The sequence below is a fragment of the Microcaecilia unicolor genome, chromosome 1 (assembly GCF_901765095.1).
Source record: "Microcaecilia unicolor chromosome 1, aMicUni1.1, whole genome shotgun sequence".
NCBI lineage: Eukaryota > Metazoa > Chordata > Amphibia > Gymnophiona > Siphonopidae > Microcaecilia > Microcaecilia unicolor.
The window spans coordinates 374,418,187-374,441,551 of NC_044031.1; the positions used below are offsets into that span (position 1 = coordinate 374,418,187).

General features: G+C 42.9%; 1 protein-coding gene across 1 annotated transcript in view; it reads right to left on the reverse strand.

Moving 5' to 3' along the window:
- The window catches only part of DNAH5 (dynein axonemal heavy chain 5), a 925,453-nt gene that overhangs the window by 821,285 nt on the left and 80,803 nt on the right, over window positions 1–23,365 (reverse strand). Inside the window, 4 exon segments of the mRNA XM_030220396.1 lie at window positions 926–1,247; window positions 3,670–3,755; window positions 6,356–6,463; window positions 19,904–20,119. Coding sequence (XP_030076256.1) covers window positions 926–1,247; window positions 3,670–3,755; window positions 6,356–6,463; window positions 19,904–20,119 — 732 coding nt within the window.

Consider the following 23,365-nt stretch of genomic DNA (forward strand, 5'->3'; position numbering starts at 1 on the left):
CTGGTATAAAATAAGTAAATATTCTTTTTAGAAAACCAAACAGAATTCACATTTTTATTTATAGAGCACTCAAGATTTGTGATTCATTTGCCAAGCTATGAAATGGTTCCTACAAATGAAAATGCAGAAATTGTACAGAAAAAAATATAAACTGGGCAATATTCAGCCAGCAGCAGTCAGCAGTTTTTTAAGCACTAACCGTGGCCAGCTGAATTAATCCAGGATATTTAATACTAAGCCATGTCCAAGCACCAGCACTGAATATCTGGGTATAACCAGACACGTCTTGGCCACTGAATATTATGCAGGTGCAAACCGATATTCAGCCAGGACCCATATAAGGGGATATCAGGTTCCCCCCAACATGACCCAATGCCCCTTTCCAACCAGACAAGCAATCCACCCCAACACAACCTAATCCCCCTTATTGACCCCCATAAGCATGAAAGCCCACCCTCAACAGAAACCTAGCAGTAGTACCATGAGACTACCATTAGAGGTTGTGGCAACCATTTTGTCACTGGAGCTACTAGGGGCATGAAAGAGTGAGGTTCACTCCTGCCTCAGTCACCCACTAGACCACAAAGGATGATCCGGTAGGAGAGGTGAGGGGGGATCCTACTGGGACAGAGGATTTTAGGAGGGGAGAACAATGCAAGGTAGGGGCCAGTACTTAGAAGTTATGCAGGTACCAGCCGATATTCAGTGCTGACACCCGTCTGCCTATGCAGACATCGGTGCTGAATACTGCTGGTACCTGAATAACTGCCGGCTCCTCCCCGACTGAAACCACATAACAGCCCCTCTCCTGGCCAGTTTCAAGATGCCACTAAATATCAGCAGCTGGACCTGAGAGCAATATAAGTGGGCAGGAGCTTATCCTGCCCACTTAAATTAATTTACTGATAGGAAGAGGATACGTCACCTGTTTAAGCCATGCCCTATGGAACAGGACCTCGTATTCCAAGAGGACTTTTGCCACTTTGTTATAGTTTCGGATGATACGTTTGGCATCTTCTGTTTGCAGGACCATGGGAAGCTGCTGGAAAAGTTCCATTGGTTGCTGGATCCTATGGAAGAGCTGACGAGCCCATAAAATCCTTCCAGCAATAGGGGGTAAATCACGGCCTAAGGGAGGTTCATTTTTCTGCTTTGTGTACAATCTGGAGACCATCTCAATGTCATGGCCATAGTTTTGAAGAATCTTGTGATATTTTTCATCAATGCCCAAACTAGATATTTTCAATCTGATCATGCAAGAAATAAAGTGGCAACAGTTTAGTTGAGTTTAGAGTATTAAAAAAGTTGATTGACTGCCTTTTTAATTTTATAGCAAGGCAGTGTACAGGAGTATGTCAAATACAATAAAAGGGGAGGAGTAAAAATGACAGAGATAGGGATGGGAAACACATGGGAAACACTTGGATTACTGTAACATTTTATTTCTTGGTATTAAGTGGCAGTATCAGAAAAAACTGCAAATCATACAGAATACAGCTGCTAGACTAATATACAGATTGAATAGATATACTAGTGTTTCAACTCATCTTAACAAACTGCACTGGCTTCCCATTGCAGAAAGACTCAGGTTCAAAGCTGCTTGTTTAGTTTTTCAAATCTTACAGGGTTTCACCTCTGAACTGCTGAATAAGACCGTTTCGCTACATTTGGTCCAGTCTAACAGACTAAAAGAACAATTGATGCTAGTGTCACTGTTTCAAAACATAATTCAAAATCAGAAGATTTTCTGCTCTCTATTCCCTGTATTTGGAGTTAAAATATGGAACTCTCTACCTATTGCCATCAGAACAGAAACCGCTACTTTAGCTTCAGGAAGAGGCTAAAAACCTTTCTCTTCCCAAAGACTGCTTCATAACAATCCATTGACTTCTACTTCCTAGTACCATCCATTATCCTTTCCTATATATTTATCCTGATCTAATAGTAAAAAAATACATTCCTACAACTTGAACAAGTAAAATGCTTCAAGACATCATGATCCGACACCATTTAAAACTACATTACATTTACATATTAATTATAAATATAATTCAATGAAATAATGTCAAACCTCTGAGAAGAAGCTGATAGGCTTGAATTCCTTTATGTATGCAAGTTAATCCACTGTAAAAGGATAAAAGCATTTTTAAAAATACTACAGAGAGATAAAATTCCTGTTATTTCATAAAAATGTAAATAAGTTAAAATGGGCCAATCTATATAAATGTATATAGACCATCATCTTTATGCAAAACATAAGTGTAAAGCGTATATTTATGTCTAAACAGGCAAATGTGTAAGTAAACTATTGGAATGTGTTGTGCACTGTAATACCTAAAATTGCTGAATATGTATCATTCGCATGAATAACAGGAATTTTATCCCTCTGTAGTATTTTTAAAAATGCTTTTATCCTTTTACAGTGGATTAACTTGCATACATAAAGGAATTCAAGCCTATCAGCTTCTTCTCAGAGGTTTGACATTATTTCATTGAATTATATTTATAATTAATATGTAAATGTAATGTAGTTTTAAATGGTGTCGGATCATGATGTCTTGAAGCATTTTACTTGTTCAAGTTGTAGGAATGTATTTTTTACTATTAGATCAGGATAAATATATATGTAGATATGTTGATGTTTCATCAGCCTGACCTATGCCTTTCATTTATCAGTTCATTTATTTGATAGTTATCACTTTTCATTGTTTGATGTTTCTCTGTCCACAATATCTGCTCACATAATTATAATATATTAACATTTTTTTACATAATTTATCAGTATACATTTACAAATTTGCAATACCATTATGAATGTCCGTATATGTTTGGCTACATATTTTATTAAGGCGGATATATTTTATTTGAAATCTCTTAATATTATGTTTTTAATTTGTCCTGTTATTTTTGTAGAAAGTTGATTGTGACCCCTGAGGCAGGCGCTTTGGCGCCGAAACACGGACCATGTCGGGTCCTTGATATTGATATGAATATTCTGAATAAACTGTTTTTTGAGATTATCTCCCTATTGGTTTGCGCATTTGTCAGCCTCTACTTTTGCTGTTTTGCGTAAACAAGAGTAACAACATGCAAAGCTCAGTTGGCTCAAATAATGAAAGACAAAGACATTTATCTGGATAACAGCTGCCAGTCGAGCCTATCCACGGATATTCAGTGGCACTGTCTAGATAGTGCCACTGACTATCTTACAGACTGCCTTGGTATTACCCAGCTAGTGCCAGAGCAGTCCATGGGTGGAGCTAGGGCAGTTAGAAGTTAGTGGTTAGTGATAATATTCCGCTAACCAGATAAATATCCAGATAAAGTTAAGACAACAAAAAAGCAACCATCCCACGGTTCCTTGGGCATGAGAAAGATGGGGAACCAGCAGGGGCTTCTCTTGGCTCCTTGGAATGGTCAGACTCGAACTCGGTCCCTCCTGCAGCCCCTAATACTGTTGAAAGCAGCTTTAACCAATTACACCAAAAAGGGCGCTATTGGGGGAAGGGGTCTTCTATCCTGAGCACAGACTGGGTATTTCTGTTAGTAAAACGATGGAGAAAGGGACCAAAAGAGAAAGCAATAGATTCAAGAAGAAAATATGCAGATATTTACAGAATTTCCATTGGCACCACTCTTTAAACACTGTGTTCATAAATGTCTTTTTACCTTTCAAACTTCCTCAGCAGATTCAGAGCTCTTTCAGTGCTGTGAATATTTTCAAAGGTAGTATCCATAAAAATCTTCAGCTGATTCTAAAAGAAATCAGAACACAAACATCTATATAATCCAGACTCTACAATGTACTTATCACAAATATACTGGGTTCATTTGTGTCCATCTGGACCCACTATATTTGCAGAATTATTAAAAACTTCATGAGGAGCTAATGCTCTGGGAGGCCATGGAGGCTTATGGTAACCCAAAGGAAAGAAAGATCTTTGTTAATATATGGTCTAAATATTTACAAAATATCTCCCACAAGACTAGAAGTGCAGTGCTTAACAAATTGGATACGTCCTAGATAGTGAGACATCCAGCAGATATTTGCTCCGGATTTTGGACCGGTTAAGACCTGTAATAGATATTGCTAGTATAATTACCATGAAATAAGTAGTTAAAGGTAATGGAGTAAAATAAAGGGGAGGTTGGGGGGGGGGGGGAAGGGGGAGGAAAGGATGTAAAATAATGATGATGATGTTAGACTAGATGCATATGTAAATTATGACATGACTGAATGTTTGCAAAATGTTTGACTTTATTGGTTTTGTTTGATGTGGTACATCATCAATAAAAACCATTGAAATATTAAAAACTTCATGAGGGCTGCTGCACAATAGGATGATTTTGAAAATTTATTTAGTTTAAAATCACCTTGACTAAACTAATTTATTTATTTAGTTAGTTAGTTAGTTATTTGTAGCATTTGTATCCCACATTTTCCCACCTATTTGCAGGCTCAATGTGGCTTACATTATTCCCTAATGGTGATTACCAGTTCCGGAAAAGAGAAATACAGTTAAGAATAGAGGTTGTAAAAGGAGGTTCATGACTTGCTTTTTTTTAAAAATTTAACACATGTTTTTTCATTGGTATCTCAATGTAAGCTACTTTCAGGTACAATGGGCTCAAGATTCAGCTGGCAGCAATCAGTGTTTTGCTGACACCCATCAGCGTTAAACCCAGAAATTCAATGCCAGGTCATGTCCAGGCTCCGGCACTGAATTTCTGGGTATAGAGAGCGAGCTAAAACATAGCTAGTTAAGGGCCCCTTTTACAAAGTTGAAGCAAAAGGGGGCCTGTGCTGGCGTTGGCGTGCATTTTTGACACACACTGAGGCCCCCTTTTACCGCAGCGGTTAAAAGGCAAGTCTTTATTTTTTCATGAAATGGCTGTGCAGCAAGTGAAACCCTTGCTGTGCGGCCATTTCAGGTAGAAGCACTTACCACAACCCACTGAGGTGGTGGTAAGGGCTCCCGAGCTATCCTGGCAGTAACTGGGCAGCGCGCAGCACTGCCCGATTACTGCTGGGTACACACTGCTGCTAAAAAAATATATATTTTTGTAGCGCCGGATATGATGCACACTCGGGGTGGGAACTACCGCCGGGCTGCTGTCGTAGCCCGTTGGTACCTCCCTTTTAGCGAGTGGTAAGCCCGCGTTGGGCTTACCGCTGCTTTGTAAAAGGACCCCTAAATGTGGTAGTCGGCACTTAAACGGCTATGAAGAACTGCATACAGATAGGGCTGTGTTTTATGCAGTCCTATTTACATGGTTATCTTAACCAGTTAAAGTACTGAATACTGGTGTGCCAACTCTGCCCCCGGAACAACCTCACAATAGCTGGTTTGAACTTAAGCACTATAACAGTGCGTGTAACTAAGGAGGTCTTTTACTAAGGCGCACTAGTGTTTTTAGCATGCGTTAAAAATAGGCGTGCAATAAATGCTAGAGATGCCCATAGGAATACATTGGCATGTCTACCATTAAGCCTGCGCCTATATTTAGGGCCAGCTAAAAACACTAGCGTGCCTTAGAAAAAGACCTTTTTAATTGGTTAACTAGCTAATCAGCACTGTCAATTGCATGTTAACAAGCAATTATCAGCACTAATTGGCATTAAGATTTATGCGCACAACTTGCTAAGTGTATTCTGTAACGTGGTGCGCTTAAATTCTAAGTCGCATAGTTGAAAAGGGGGCATGGCCATGGGCGGGGCATTGGCATTTCTAAAGTCTATGCACTTTGTTATAGATTACACCCGCTCTGCACCCAATTTAGGCATCGGGATTTATGCCAAGTAAAACATGGCGTAAATGGCCACAACTAAATTTGGTCATGTGGAAAGGCGCTCAGCATATTCTATATACTGCAAGGAAATTTAAGCCTATTCTATAAAATATAGGCGTGCTTTAGAGAATACGCCTAGGTGTATTTTTTTTTCACGCAGATTTTTCAGGCGCCATATATAGAATCTAGCCCTAACTGGGTATTTTCAGCAGACAGGTAGCTCTCCTGGCCCAGTAAGTATTTTCCTGTCCCCCACAGAATTTACTATCTAACCGGTCGATATTCAAAACCCTCCTGCCCACTTAAATCATGCTGTGCAGGCAGGCCACTGGTATTCAGCAGCACTTAACTGGGCAGTGCCACTGAATATCAGTTCTGACCAGCCATTTTGTAGGTAGGCTGGAGAGAGGCGTTAGATGGGGTCAGGGAGGAGCTGGCAGCTATACAGGTGCCAGCAATATTCAGTGTTAGTGCCCACATAGATGAACACACATGAATATGTGTCTAAAATCATGGCCTACGCATGCCAAGTAAAATGCTGTCTGGGAGAAGAGAAAGAACATACATGTAGGTCACTTGTCTGTTTACAAAAATCTTCATAGTCCTGGTCAAAATCAGCCTTCCTCTGATCAAGGAAATTGTACTGCTTGGTCTTCATGGTATCAACAATTCCCTAAGCAGAGTATAAAAAAATGAATATACAACCATTCTTCATAGAAAATAGCACAGTTCAGCAAAGATATTCCATTGAAACGAACAGATCAAGCAATGTATAGAATGGATATTTACAGAAAAAAAGATATTTTTATAAACACAAATATGTACAAAACTTAACTTAAAATGTTGCCTGTTCTACACTTTCAATATAATTGAAATTTTCTTTTAATGTTGTGTAGTGGGATATAATAGCATGTAGCTTATTTACCAAATTAAAAAATGGAAAAAGAAATTTACATATATTTTTTTAAATTTCATCTAACAATTAATTGAAAACAAAAGGGTAGGCACTTCTGGTCAAATTGCATGTTTCAATAAATCCCCAAGAGATCGTTTTACTAAGCTGCAGCACAAAATGGCCTTAGTGCACCCTTATGTGGATCTTTCCCATATGCGAAGGTCATTTTTACTGCAGCCATAAAAATGCCTTTTTCCTATTTTTTGCATTAATGACCATGCGTTAATGTTGCCATTAGCAATCAGCCTTTTAAAAAATTATCACATGAGTACTTACCACCACCCAATTTGTAGGCGATAAGGCTCTGTGTTATCCATGCACTAACCAATTAGCGCATGGTAATGCAGATGCACTAACTGGTTAATGCAGGAATGTCCACTCTCCATTCATATCATGCTCCCTTAGAAAAAAACATTTTAACTTTAGCTCGCAGTTAGCACACACATTTTGAATTCAGCATAGGATGCCTGAGTGCGTCCCACGGTACTCCATGTTTAGCTGCATTAGGTGTGCATTTGCATCTAACGCAGCTTTGCAAAAAGACCCCCAAGTGATTGGAAGTTAACACAACCTCTACATGATATAAAGTTAAACACAACTAATTCCATATTCAAAGCAATTTAACCAGCTCCTACCTGGTTAAACCGCTTGTTCGGGGCTAACCAGTCATTTTCAGTGGTACTTAACCAGTTACTGCTGCTGAAAACGTCCAGTTAGCCTGCTATTTTTGGATCATTCCGGGGCCACAGTAAGCACTTGGCCAGTTAAGTGCTGACATTCAGCACTTAACCAGTCAAGGTAACTGCATAACAGAACCACATAAAATTCAGTCCTATCTTTATGTGGTGCCCCACACTTAACCAGTTATGTTTTGGCTGGTTCCACAAACCCATATATTCAATTCCGAAGCCCAGACATGGCTCAGCATTGAATTTCTGGGCATAATGCCTGCGGCAGTTAGAACGACGCTTCATAAAATAAATATAATATGTGCAAAAGTCTGAACACCATTCCAGTGGACGTATTATTATCTTTTTCAAAGCTGAAAACCAACATCTAAGGCTGGAATTGTCTACTGAAGACAAGTCCAACCTTAGAACAAGCTGTTGAGATTGTATTTCTATCTACTTTCAACAACCATGGGCTCATGTAAGCAGCTTCTGAGCATTTAAAAATGAAGATAATTCAGTCTTACAAAGCTGGAGAAGGATATTAAAAATCTCTACATGCTTTCAGCTAGCAATTTCAACTGACAGAAATATTGTTAAGAAATGGAAGTTACGTGGAACTGTTGAAGTCAAGACAAGATATGGAAGACCAAGAAAAATCTTTGGTAGCACTGCCCCAAAACAAAACCCACAGATCAATGCAAATGACCCACTAAAAACTGCAGCTGACACTTGAATCATTGTCCACAGGTCTACAGTATGGCATTGTTCAAACAACAATAATCTTCATGGGAGAGCTGTCAGAAGGAAATCTTTTCTATAATCTCATCACAAAAGTCATTGTCTAAAGCATATTAAATAAAATGTTGATATGCTTGAAATTTTTGGAATGATGAAACAAAAACTGAACTGTTTAGCTACAATCCCACAAAACACAATTTGGAGAAATTGACATATTGCCAACCATTAAACACGGGAGTGGTTTTTATCAAACTTTGATGATATGTAGAAGCTATAGGTATTAGAGGTACTATACTCCAAAGGTTTTTATTAGGGCTGCATTTCAATTAAAATTTTTAATCGTGATTAATTGCATGATTATAACCTTTTTAATTGCGATTAATTGCACAATTAAAGGAGCTGTATTTATTTATTTCCCACTACAGCACCTTGTGACCCTGGGCAAGTCACTTAACCCTACACTGCCCTAGGTACAAAATAAGTACTGTATTTAATATGTAAACTGCTTTGATTGTAACCACAGAAAGGACTGATAATCCACTATAGGACACTACCTCCTATCCCATGACTCTCCAATTTCCTCTGGAGTCTTTCATGAGGTACTTTGTCAAACACCTTATGAAATTCCAGATACACAATATCGACTGGCTCACCTTTATCCATAGGTTTGTTCACCCCTTCAAAGAAATATAATAGATTGGTGAGGGAAGATTTCCCTTCACTAAATCCATGTTGGCTTTGTCTAATTAATCCATGCTCGATTTGTACAACAGGCACAAGTAATGTCAGGAAGGTTTCAACAGCGAGGATATCCTTCATACACTATCCAGCTTATTTTTGAAAGAGAAAGACGCCCATATTTTGACCCAAATCGGGAGATGGGCATCTTTCTCCCGTGGGCGCCCAAATCGGTATAATCGAAAGCCGATTTTGGGCGTCTCCAACTGCAATCTGTCACGGGAACGGACAAAGTTGACGGGGGTGTGTTGGAGGCGTGGTGAAGGTGGGACTGGGGCGTGTTTATCGGCCGAGCAGAGATGGGCGTGCTCAGCCGATAATCGAAAAAAGAAGGGCGCCAGAACAAGAATTTGGGTCACTTTTTCTGGACCCTTTTTCTCACGAACAAGTCCCCAAAAAGTGCCCCAGCTGCCCAGATGACCACCGGAGGGAATCAGGGATGACCTCCCCTGACTCCCCCAGTGGTCACTAACCCCCTCCCACCCAAAAAAAAACAACTTCCTTTTCAATGTTCTTCTCATTTTATCATAGTCTCCATTTGAAAGTTAAATGCTAACTTATTGGTTTTCCTGTGTGTGCTTACTCTAAAGCCGATATCAAATCTGATCATATTATGATCACTGTTATCAAGCAGCCCCATCACCATTACCTCCTACACCAGATCATGCACTCCACTAAGGACTAGGTCTAGAATTTCTCCTTCTCTTGTTGGCTCCTGTACCAGCTGCTCCATAAAACAGACTTTGATTTCGTCAAGGAATTTAACCTCCTTAGCATGCCCTGATGTTATCCAGTTAATATCGGGGTAATTGAAATCACCCATTATTATTGTGTCGCCCAGTTTGTTAGCCTCCCTAATTTCTGACAGCATTTCTACATCTGTCTGGCCAGGTGGATGGTAGTACACTCCTATCACTATCCTTTTCCTCCAGTTCTATTTCAGGTCTGCAAATCAACCCCCCCCCACCCCCACCCCACCCCACCACCACCACCACCACCCAGATTCCCCTTCTCAATCCCCTCTGCCAGTCTGCTTTAAAGGTAGTCTTCTGTTGATCCCTGAAAGTGGCTGCATTGCACATATGCTGCCTGTGGTCTGCCCCAAAGCACTCCCTCTCTAGCCTGCCCTGCCTCCTCTAAAATCACTTCTTTTTTCTGTACGGGTGGGATGGGTCAGAGGGAAAGCTTTCAACCAGGCAGTAGACAACATATATACAATGCTGCCATTGGCAAGGATCAACAGAAGATCACTTTTAAGGTAGACTAACGAAGGGGTGGGTGATGTTGAAAAACGAGTGTGAGGGGGGGAAGATGTCAGAGTGCACCGAGGACAGGGGTTGGAAGTGGAAAGTAGAAGAAATGTTTGGAAACAGGAGATGCTGCAATGTGATTAATTTTTTTTAATTGAGATTAATGATTAATCGCTGCATTAATTGTGATTAAAATGTAGCCCTAGTTTTTATTTTTCCTCATTGGGCAAACATTTCCTGTTGCATTACCTTCTTCTACTTCTGCAGTGTGCAATTTGCAATGTGGTATGTCACAGGGTTTGGTGCTGGCCCTATTGTTCAGCATCTTTCTTATTTTCCTCACTACACTAATACACGAACACAGTATTAGTGCAGACTACTACACCAACGATATTCTGCTGTTTGCTTGTTCTGATGTTTCTCACCCAGATTTAAATCAACTCCAAACCTGTCTAGATGCCAGTAGCGTAGGAAGGGGGGCGGTAGGGTGGTCCGCCCTGGGTGCACGCCGCTGGGGGGGTGTTGGCTCCGCTGTTTCCCTGCTCTCTCTGCTCCGGAACAGATTACTTCCTGTTCTGGGACAGAGAGAGCAGGGAACCAGCGGAGCCAATGCAGCTCCCAGCGACGTGCACTCGGGGGTGGATCGGCTCTCCCGCCCGCCCCTCACTTCTAAATAATGTAAGAATGCGCTCTGGGGGGGGGTGGGCGCTGAGGGGGGTGCGATGTGCTGCACCTGGGGGGGGGGTGCGCAGCGGCGACCCGCCCCGGGTGTCAGCCGCCCTCGCTACGGCACTGCTAGATGCAGTCATTATTTGGCTTTATGAGAACTGTATTATTCTTAATCCCTCTTAAACCGTGGCATCATGGATCACAAGCAGGCATTTAAATCCCTCACTTGGCCCAATATTTTGTGGTTCTTCTGTTACTCTTGTTGATTACTTCAAGTATTTAGGTGTTTATCTTGACCAACAGCTTCCTTTTTAAGTTTCAGGTAAAGGTCCTGGGGAAGTACTTCTTTTTTCTCAGACAATTCTGAGTAGTATGTCATTACCTAGATGAGGCATCATAGTTGACCTTACCGTATGCATTAATAACTTCACAGCTGGATTACTGCAACATAGACTATTCAGATATCAATCTCTCTTTAGTCTGATGTAGGCAATCAGTACAAAACACAGCAATTAGAACTGCATGTCACTGTGATACTGTGAGCAAGGGTGGAGGGTGGGTGGACCTTCACAATAACATAGCTGGATAAGGTTGTAAACATAAATAAGGGCTTTATTAAACTTCAGTCTGAGGTCTGTTACTTCACAGGCCCAGAAACAAAGGTAAAGTCTTTTTACTTCCGAGAACAAAGTCTTAACCAAGGCTGTGGCTGACAGGGCCCAAAACATAGTCTGTAGCTTGTGATTGGCACGCCCCAAACACGGTCTGTAAGTTTCCGCTCTCTCTCTCTCTCTTTCACTCTCTGGGTTTCCAGGTCTGGTCCCAGCCAGACCTCTGAACAAAGCTCAAGTCTTCAAATCAAAAGTTGGCTTACCTCAGCCAGGTCATAGTAGCTAAACATATACTGTAAAGGTGTATGCTGGTTCTTCACATCTTCCATTCAGGGGCCTCCTTAATCCCACTCTGGCCTTGCCTTTTATAGTTCCTGGTTTTGACTCTACCCCTTCCATCTCAATTCCTCCCTGGGGGGGTGGGGCTAAGGGTTTTAAGGTGGTTTGTAGTACCTGAGGGATCCTTCTTAAGGGTGAGGGGCAGTGTTCTGTGTACCCCCTCCCATACCCTCTCCCACAGCTCAACCCTGCCCCGTTGTGCCAAATCAGGGTCCATCTCCTGAGACAAAAAGTCAGCATTAGCATGTTTTGGACCTGCCCAATGTTTCACCCAATAGCTAAAGGGCTGCAGGCTAAGGAACCAGTACATGATACTCACTTTTGAGACTTTAAGTCAAGGCATCCACCAAAGGGGTTGATGATCAGTGACCAGCAAGAAGTGTCACCCCAACAAATAATACTGGAATGTTTCCAGGACCCACTTAACAGCTAGAGCTTCCTTCTCAATTAACGCATAATTTTTCTCTCTTTGGAACAGCTGCTGGGTGCTCTCCACTGTCCACTTCATGGGCCAGAATGGACGACTCATACTTATTTCTTCATCTGTGGTACTGGCACCTGGATGATTGCCTCTACCTTCCGGATCTGTGGTCTCTCTTGTCCTTTCCTGACCGAGTACCTCAAGTAGTGGACTTTTTGTCCTCCCAAGAAACAATTTTTAGGATTTACTGTTAGCCCAGTGGTCCATAGACCATTCATTACTGCTTCTACCTGAATGAGATGAGTCCTCCAATCCTTACTGTAGATAACAATGTCGTCTAAGTAGGCAGCAGCATAGAGGGGGATAATCGAATGGGGGCACCCATCTCTAAGGGTGTCCATCTCTAAGGACGGCCCCGTAAAGGGGTGGGGCAACCTGTATTATCGAAACAAGATGGATGTCCATCTTTTCTTTCGATAATATGGTCGGGGACGCCCAAATCATGAAATAGGTCAACCTTAGAGATGGTCGTCCCCGGTTTTTGGCGATAATGAAAACCGAGGATGACCATCTCAGAAACAACCAAATCCAAGCCATTTGGTTGTGGGAGGAGCCAGCATTCGTAGTGCGCTGGTCCCACTAAGTGAATGGAAAAATCCCTTCCCTTACCGATCCGAAAAGGAATGGGCATGTAAGAAGGAAAGCTGCTCGCTGTTAGCTCATTTGCACATGATTTCCTTCCTAAGGAGGGTAAGTGACGGCAGTTGAGGACGTCCAAAATGTGGATGTTTCTGTGAGAAGGACATCCATGCCTTTGCTATGCCTCCGACACCCTCTTTATTTATTTAGATTTTGGATCACAAGTAGCAGCAGTGGGATTTGAACCAGCCCCCTCTGGATTGCAAGACCCATGCTCTAACCACTAGGCCACTCTGCCACTCCTCCATTCCACTCCCTTGAAATTTGGCCATCCCTGTGGGGGGGGGGGGCAGTATGCAGGTCCCTGGGGTGGGGAGGTATGTGTGTGTCAGCGGAGGCATAACGAAGACGTGGACGTCCTTCTTTCAAACATTTTGGACATCCTCAACTGGAGTACAGCGGAGGAGTGGCAGACCGCCTTATTTTCTAAAGAGAAAGACACCCATATTTCGACCCAAATCGGGAGATTGGCGTCTTTCTCCCGTGGGCGACCAAATCGGTATAATCGAAAGCCGATTTTGGTCGTCTTCAACTGCACTCTGTCGCAGGAATGACCAAAGTTGACGGGGGCGTGTCGGAGGCGTGGTGAAGGCAGGACTGGGGCGTGGTTATCGGCCAAGGAGAGGTGGCCGCCTTCAGCCGATAATTGAAAAATGAAAGGCGGTTTTACCGTGATTTTGGGTCACTTTTTTTGGACCCTTTGTATTCACGAACAAGTCCCAAAAAAGTGCCCCAACTGCCCAGATGACCAACGGAGGGAATCGGGGATGACGTCCCCGGACTCCCCCAGTGGTCACTAACCCCCTCCCACCAAAAAAAAGAACTTGAAAAACCTTTTTTTTCCTGCCTGTATGGCAGCTTCAAATGTCATACCCAGCTCCATGACATCAGTATGCAGGTCCCTGGAGCACTTGTTAGTGGGTGCAGTGGACTTCACCCAGGTGGGCCCAGGCCCATCCCCCCCCTACCTGTTACACTTGTGCTGATAAATGGGAGCCCTCCAAACCGCCCCCAAAACCCACTGTACCCACATGTAGGTGCCCCCTTCACCCCTTAGGGCTATGGTAATCGTGTAGAGTTCTGGGCAGTGGGTTTTGGGCGGGATTTGAGGGGCTCAGCACCCAAAGGAAGGGAGCTATGGACTTGGGAGGTATTTTACTTTTGTTTTTTACATTTTACAAGTGCCCCCTAGGGTGCCCGGTTGATGTCCTGGCATATGAGGAGGGGCCAGTGCACTACGAATCCTGGCCCCTCCCATGACCCAATGCCTTGGATTTGGTCGTTTTTTCCATTACCACTGAAAAAGATACTGCCCAGCTCAAATCCGCACAAATCCGATGCATTTGGCCAGCACAAACCGTATTATTGAAAAAAAGATGGACGCCCATTTTTTTTCGAAAATACGGTCTGTCCCGCCTCTTCATGTACCTGTTTTCGGACATAGACACCCATGGAGATGGGCGTTCACATTCAATTATGCCCCTCAGAGTGGCCTAGTGGTTAGAGCACTGGTCTTGCAATCTAGAAGTGGCAGGTTCAAATCCCACTGCTGCTACTTGTGATCTAAAATCCACATAAATAAATAAATAAAGAGAGTGTCAGAGGCATAGCAAAGGCATGGATGTCCTTCTCACAGAAACATCCACATTTTGGACATCCTTAACTGCCATCACAGGGAAGGACATCCTCAACTGCCATTGCAGGGACGGAGGCATAGCGAAGGACATACTCTAAAATAAAAAAAAAGACAAAAGTTTTTGAAGTTGTTTTTTTCGGGGTGGGAGGTGATTAGTGACCACTGGGGAAGTCAGGGGAGGTCATCCCCGATTCCCTCCGGTGGTCATCTTGTCAGTTCGGGCACCTTTTTGATGCTTGGTCATGAAAAAAAATGGACCAACTAAAGTCGGCCAAATGCTCGTGAGAGAGGCCCTTCTTTTTCCCATTATCGGCCGAGGACGCCCATCTGTTAACCACACCCCATCCCGCCTTCGGTACACTGCCAACACGCCCCCTTGAACTTTGGTCGTCCCCACGACGGAAAGCAGTTGAGGACGCCCAAAATCGGCTTTCGATTATGCCGATTTGGGCGACCTTAGGAGAAGGACGCCCATCTCCTGATTTATGTCAGAAGATGGGCACCCTTCTCCTTCGAAAATAAGCAGGACAGTCTCCATGTGGTTTAAGTAGGCGGTCCACAAGGTGCTGGAAGATAGCTAGAGCTCCATGAAGGCCAAACGGCAAACAGCCTGGTGGCACCATGGGCCATCCTATGTCTCATTTGTTTGAAGTGCTGTTTGTGTACAAGGTAGCTGGGTCAATACCAACTAACTGAATTGGTGAGGAAGAGTTGTGGGAAATAGGTTATGTTTGGGGAATTGCTGTATCAGGCTTCTCCCGGAAGCACAGGGTTTGTGAGCCCTTGGACCACTGCCGTGGAGCGGCAGTGGCAGGCAAAACCACCCCCAAACCAGAGGCAAGGCAGAACAGGACTGGAACCCCGGACTAGAGTTGTAGCAGAGGCAAACAAGCTGGGACAGGCAGAGCAGGAACAGCTAGACTTCACCTGCGCTTGACCACCGTTCCCCAGGAGTTGAGCCCCTGGGTGCAGGCGGCCGGCAGGACTTACCGGACAGGAGATGGAGATGAAAACAGTAACGGAATTCAAACATGCATGGGATATGCATAAAGGAATCCTTTGCAGAAGGAATGGATCCTCAGAAGCTTAGCCGAAATTGGGTGGCAGAGCAGGTGGGGAGAAGAGGGGTTGGTGGTTGGGAGGTGAGGATAGTGGAGGGCAGACTTATACGGTCTGTGCCAGAGCCGGTGATGGGAGGCGGGACTGGTGGTTGGGAGGCGGGAAATACTGCTGGGCAGACTTGTACGGTCTGTGCCCTGAATAAGGCAGGTACAAATCAAGGGATCTCCTGAGACCCTTGCTGAAATCTTTCACAACAAGGTTTAAAAGATAAACCTTGCTTTCTCTACCTCACCACCTCTCCCTCCACTAGTCCGTTCCCCTCTCTCTCCTTCCCCTCATTCCCTTTCCTCCTTTCCTGAAGTTACTATTGAGGAAACTACACTTCTCCTTTCTTCCTCAAAATGTACCACCTGTTCCTCTGATCCCATTCCAACCCACCTTCTTAATGCCATCTCTCCTGCTCTTATTCCTTTTATCTGTCACATTCTTAACCTCTCACTTTCCACTGCTGCCTTTAAACATGCTGTGGTCACACCTCTCCTTAAGAAGCCTTCACTCGACCCTACTTGTCCCCCGACCCATCTCCCTCCTTCCTTTTCTCTCCAAATTACTTGAGCATGCTGTTCACCGCCGCTGCCTTGATTTTCTCTCCTCACATGCTATTCTTGACCCACTACAATCTGGTTTTCGCCCTCTCCACTCAACCGAAACTGCGCTTACTAAAGTCTCCTATTACTGGCTAAATCCAGAGGTCAATATTCCATCCTCATTCTTCTTGATCTTTCCGCTGCTTTTGACACTGTCGATCACAGCATACTTCTCAATACCCTGTCCTCACTTGGATTCCAGGGCTCTGTCCTTTCCTGGTTCTCTTCCTACCTCTCCCTCCGCACCTTTAGTGTTCACTCTGGTGGATCCTCTTCTACTTCTATCCCTCTGCCTGTCGGCGTACCTCAGGGTTCTGTTCTTGGTCCCCTCCTCTTTTCTATCTACACTTCTTCCCTTGGTTCATTAATCTCATCCCATGGCTTTTCCTACCATCTCTATGCTGATGACTCCCAAATCTACCTTTCTACCCCTGATATCTCACCTTGCATCCAAACCAAAGTTTCAGCGTGCTTGTCTGACATTGCTGTCTGGATGTCTCAACGCCACCTGAAATTAAATATGACAAACAGAGCTTCTCATTTTCCCCCCCAAACCCACCTCCCCGCTCCCCCCGTTTTCTATTTCTGTTGATGGCTCTCTCATTCTCCCTGTCTCCTCAGCTCGAAACCTTGGGGTCATCTTTGACTCTTCTCTCTCCTTCTCTGCTCATATCCAGCAGATTGCCAAGACCTGTCTTTACAACATCCGTAAAATCCGCCCCTTTCTTTCCGAGCACTCTACCAAAACCCTCATCCACACCCTTCTCACCTCTCGTTTAGACTACTGCAATCTGCTTCTTGCTGGCCTCCCACTTAGTCACCTCTCCCCTCTCCAGTCAGTTCAAAACTCTGCTGCCCGTCTCGTCTTCCACCAGGGTCGCTTTACTCAAACTACCCCTCTCCTCAAGACCCTTCACTGGCTCCCTATCCATTTTCGCATCCTGTTCAAACTTCTTCTACTAACCTATAAATGTACTCACTCTGCTGCTCCCCAGTATCTCTCCACACTCGTCCTTCCGTACACCCCTTCCCGTGCACTCCGCTCCATGAATAAATCCTTCTTATCTGTTCCCTTCTCCACTACTACCAACTCCAGACTTCGCGCCTTCTGTCTCGCTGCACCCTATGCCTGGACTGAAAGCCCACCTCTTTAACATTGCTTTTGACTCGTAACCACTTGCCTCCACCTACCCTCCTCTCTTCCTTCCCATTCACATTAATTGATTTGATTACTTTATTTATTTTTTGTCTATTAGATTGTAAGCTCTTTGAGCAGGGACTTTCTTCTATGTTTGTGCAGCGCTGCGTACGCCTTGTAGCGCTATAGAAATGCTAAATAGTAGTAGTAGTAGTAAGGTATACACATATGAGTTTGTCTTGTTGGGCAGACTGGATGGACCGTGCAGGTCTTTTTCTGACGTCATCTACTATGTTACTATGTAATGCGGCTTATGTACTTATTTGTACCTGGGCCAATGGAGGGTTAAGTGACTTGCCCAGAGTCACAAGGAGCTGCCTGTGCCTGCAGTGGGAATTGAACTCAGTTCCCCAGGACCAAAGTCCACCACTCTAACCACTAGGCCACTCCTCCACATTATAATGTGCTATCACTCCCCTTCCTTTAAAAATGTCACAAATAGATTTTTCAACAATATATGAATAGGAATCCTAACAGTTCTAATAACTTTCTCAGATAATACTGTGTCCAAATATAGAAAGTTTACAGAGAAAATTGTTCACATATTAAGAAAATACTTACAAACGCAATTGAGTTTTATTAAATATCAAAAAGACACAACATATATTAAAAAGTGCACTACCCCCTTAATTCACATTGATACTACCTTAGTCCATAAGGAGTATTTCATTTATTATCTTCATGCCCTGTATTAGTCCACTATTCTATTGTTAATTGTTTTTATATTTAAGTATGTCTCTCATACTAAGATCTTCTTCTTCCTCACTGATGAATTATTGTAATCCATTCACAAACATTGCCAAATCTGTTAATGGCAAAATATCCTCCATTCCTCTGGACTCTTGGTCAACTCTCCATTGTTCTTTTAAACTCCTCTTCAGCCCTCTTTTAAAATTGCTCTTCAGCCCGACACAAATTTGTGTTTCGCCAAAAGGCGTCCTCAGGAGCTGTTGACAAACTTAATATAACACAATTGAGTTTTTTTTAATTTATTCAAATATTACAAATAGTATTAATGTGGATAATGTATTGTTAGTTGCTTCTGTTAGTTTATTATATCGAACCCTTCCTGTTTAATCTATTTTCATTATTATCATGATCAGTATTGTTTTTAGCTATGATTTTTAATGTGTTCTTATCCTTATTTTTAGTATGTTGGTTTGTGTTTTAATGGTTGTATAGTTTTAGGCTATTTTTAATACTGAGTGTAAACTCATTATGAGTTTTTCTAAGTTTTAGACTCCTGATGCTGACCAATAGGCCAAAACATGGCCTCTGTCGAGTCAGTTGAAGATACTAAATAAAGGAAAATTGTGCACCTCGGTGTACTTTCCTTATTTTGATCACCTCCCTGTTTCCTTTCTGTGGAGGATTGTTCTTCTGTTTTCTGTGCAAAAGCTTATAACAAAGTCAAGATCTTATGCTAGATCCTAAAGGGAATGGGAAACCAGTGATGTTATGCCAGAAGATGAGTAACATGGTCACAGTGTCAAGCACAAGTAAGAATACTAATTGAAGTGTTTTGTACGGATTGCAGACTCTTGAGCAGTAAAGGGGAAAGGTCAGTGTACACAATGTTGCAGTAATCCCATCAGGATGCCACCAGGGCAAAGAGAAAAGTTTCACAAGATGCTTCATGAAGATAATTACACACAGAGCGAATATGGCATAAGACTAAGAAAGATGATCAAATCACTGATGCCAACTGAGGTTCAAAAGATAGTTTTGAATCAAAGACTACCCCAAAGCACTTAGGAGTCAATTAAAGTAATCGGGGAACTGCAAATTGTAGGGGTAAGCGAGGGATGCAAAGGGCAACCTGTGATCTATAAGGCCACGCTTTTTGAGGGATTCAGAAGGATGATGGGTGGCTAACCATGAGTCAACAGCATCTAGACAGGACTGAGGAGTAGACAAACCTGGACTGTACAGGTTAAAACAAGGATAATCTTCAGCATAAATATATGCCATGATAGAGATCCTGAATCAGAGCTGCTAATGGAAAATATTAAATAATATTGGTGACAAGACTGAGCCTTAGGGGACACCATAGGGTAAGGAATGGGACTGAGAAATAGATGTGGACAATGCAACCAAGTGTATTATACCAGCAAATTAGCAGGCACTAAAACCAAACCACTTTACAAAATAGTTCTGTTTAGTACATTGGCCTCTAAATTAGCATTTTAAAGCTCACATGCCAATGCTTTTGCAGAGTTACAACCATAATGAATATTATACCAACATGTGTTGTATACAGTAATTCTCTCATACTGGTAAAGGCCTACAAAAATATTATTGTAGCACATGAAAAGGAAAAACTATTTTATGGGACAGCATAGGACATTCCCTGCAACTAAACATGTTAAAACACAGCTGAGCTACAATTCAAATTTTACTTTTTCAACCCAGATTACTCTACTGAAAATAGAAATTTGATTAGACGTTTATGGAGCAAATAATCTTCTTTCAATTGTACCTGAAATCTAGTTGCCATAACTTCCAGTCCTTCGATTTTAGATGCTTGGAGAGCTGAATATGTTGTAATAGTATCAAACATGTGGATTATCTTTTCCAAGCGTCGCTGGAAGGTATCGAATTTTCCAAAAATGTATACTTCACTAAAATCAAACTGTCGTTCAGATGGATTTTGTTCAAGTGTTTCTTTAGTCTTGTGAAATATATGCTGATACCACTAAAGAACAAAAAATAAATCAAATGGAGTACTACTTAGCAATTAAACTATATGCACAGTAGCACACTACTATTTCTCATATTTGTTTCCTTTTACCAAGCTGTGGTAAAAACATAGGCGTAGTTTGACTGTTTCATTTGGGGGGGCAAAGGATGGGCGGAGCATATTCGCATATGGGCGGAGCTTATTAGCATATTCATTTGCATATATACATATGCAAATGAATATGCTAATATGGAGGAAGGAATTGAAATTTACAGGCAAAATATCACAGATGCACATTTCAAAAAGCTGACATATTTCAATTAATAAATTCTGAATAAAATACTTGTATCTACCTTTGTTGTCTGATCATTTAATTTTTCTATTCGCTTTGGTCCCAGTGTCTTCTGTTTTATGCAGTGTCTTCTTTCCAGTAGGCTTCCCTCTGCTCCCCACCCTCCGAGTCCCATCCATCTCTTGCTCCTTCCCTTTGCTCCCCACCCCTCCCAGTCCCATCCATCTTCTGTTCCTTCCCTCTGCTCACCATCCCTCCGTCCCATCCATCTTCTGCTCCTTCCCTCTGCTGTGCCTGACCCGTCCCAATCCCATCCATCTCCTGGTCCTTCCCTCTGCTCCCCACCCCTCCCAGTCCAATCCATCTCCTGGTCCTTCCCTCTGCTCCCAACGCTCCCAGTCCCATCCATCTCTTGCTCCTTCCCTCTGCTCCCCACCCCTCCCAGTCCCATCCATCTTCTATCTGCTGCCCTCCCCCCCCCCGCGTGAGGTCCAAGATCGTGACTCCGTCTACCCCCTCTCTTCCTCCCTCCCTCCCTCCGGCGCAGGCAGCAGTCTTTTCCAGCGTTCCTGGCAGCGGTAGCGTTGTACACGCTGCCTTCGGTCTGCCCCGGAAGCCTTCTCTTCAAGTTTCTGTTCCCACCTATGCGGGAACAGGAACTTGAAGAGAAGGCTTCGGGGCAGAGCCAAAGGCAGCGTGTACAACGCTACCGCTGCCAGGAACGCTGGAAAAGACTGCTGCCTGCGCCGGAGGGAGGGAGGAAGAGAGAGGGGTAGACGGACACGTTCCTCTCCGTCCGCTTGGCTTCCCTGCCCTCTCTGTCTGCATCCAGCCCAAAAGGAAATGATGTCAGAGGAAGGCGGGACGCAGACAGAGAGGGCAGGGAAGCCAAGCGGACGGAGAGAAGCGCGTGCCTGCTTGTTTATGCCCATGGGTAAAAAGGGCCCTGCGGTAGTAGCGGGAGCCATTTTTGCCACACGCCAGGGCCCTTTTTACTGCAGCAGGTAAAAAACCCCTAAAAAAGACTTGGCCATGTGGTAAGATTATTCTCACCACGTGGCCATGCAGGGGGAAGCATTTACTGCCACCCATTGAGGTAAGGGCTCCCACGGTTATCGGGCAACTCCATTACTGCCAGGTTAGCGCCATGGTAGAAATTATGGACTTATTTTCCATAGCATCAGAAATGGCACGCGCTCAAGGCGGAACTACCGCCGGCAGCCGCGTTAGGCCAGCAGTAGTTCTTTAGTAAAAGAGCCCCATTATTTCTTAGTGTAGGTTTGGACATGCAATCACTGGAATGTCAAGGAAGACATGAGTATGTATAAAAAGACTAAACTTATGAGTAAAATCCAGTACACTGATGTTCTTTAAAAATATTTGAATCATTGCAATGACTATGAGAATAAGTAATATTTAATTTGAGCACCCAGCATTAGGAGGCCATTTTAGAATAGTTAGATATCATTTACACATGTAAAAAGATAATTTAAATGTGTAAATGGCCTTATATGTGTAAGCAGCAATTTTAGAAACGCCACTACTTAGATGTGTATACCCACGGCATGTGTAGTTTTGAATAAGGTGTGCTGTGAGTGGAGTTTGAAAGGTATGTATATATTTTACAATAAATAACACTATACATATACTTCAAAATAGAGGCCAACTGAATTTTTATTTCAGTTTTGGCACCGAAACTGGCCCGAAATTCGCCTTCGGCTGTGTTTTGGTTTTGGGCAAAAATGGTGGCATATTTTCGGCAAAAAACGAAATTTTGGTCCTATGCCCCATGGCTCTCCTATTCCCCCCACCCCAGAACCAAAGAAACTCAACTTCTTCCCTCCTTTTTAGTGTTCTTCCCCGAACACTAAAAGGAAGAAGCTCCTCACCCTGGCATACCATATCACTCTGGTGGTCTAGTTACTTGTATGGGTAGGAGCGATCCTCATTCACTCCTGTCTATGCCATCTCTGCAGTCAAAAGGACTGCCTCGATTTCCAATGGCAGTCTCACAAGATTACACTGAAGGTCACTGCAGCTATTTTGAAATTGCAGTCGGTATGTGCAGAAAGGCGACTGAGCCTTGAAACGGCTATTGGTGAAACAACAAATTCATATTAGTCTTTCTCTCCTGTTTTATTTAAGCTGAAGTTTGATTTCATTTCATTATTAAAAAATATCAAAGATATTAAAACACCAAAAACAAGTGAAGGAATATAATGAATAATTGAGTGCATTATTATAAAATGCTTGGACTGATGAAGATTTATGATGGTTCTTCCCTTAAAAGTATTTAAGCTTCAACAATTTTATTGATGACATTTCAAATTAAACACATCCAACAGAAGAAGCATACAGAAATTCAGAAATCAAAACTGACATAATGAAAATAGAATGATAAAGTCTGTTATCAAACTTTTAACAATTTTATCCCCTCACCCTACCCAAGCCTACCTCTCTACACTCTACATTATAGCAACAGTTTATAGTTAATATCCTCAACCATAACTCCCCCCTCAAAATAAAAAAAATAAGGGGAAATAGAATCACAAAAGAATCTGAAGATCTGAACACTGATGACCCTCAGACTTCCGCAATAAATCAATCAAATCAATCAGATAACCCCCAGCCAACCCTCCCCCCCCCCCCCCCCCCCCCACCAGTGTATTGGAGAGTAAAAGAAAAGTAATTCACAAATGCACAAATAAAAGAGCATGACCCCTAGACAATAAGATATCATAATAGGTCTCCCAAATTTTTAAAAAGCAAACTTTACGCTTAAAAGATCCCTGTGCCTTCCTTGCTTCCCACATGGCAAGAAGATGAACTTCATTTCTCCAATGCCAGAAGGACGGAACAAGGGGTGAGATCCAGTATTGTAAGACACACTTCCGTGCCACCAGTATAAGTTTACGGAGCAAAAAGGCACGGTCCCAAGAAACTCCCGCAACTGCTCTAGGTTGGCCCAA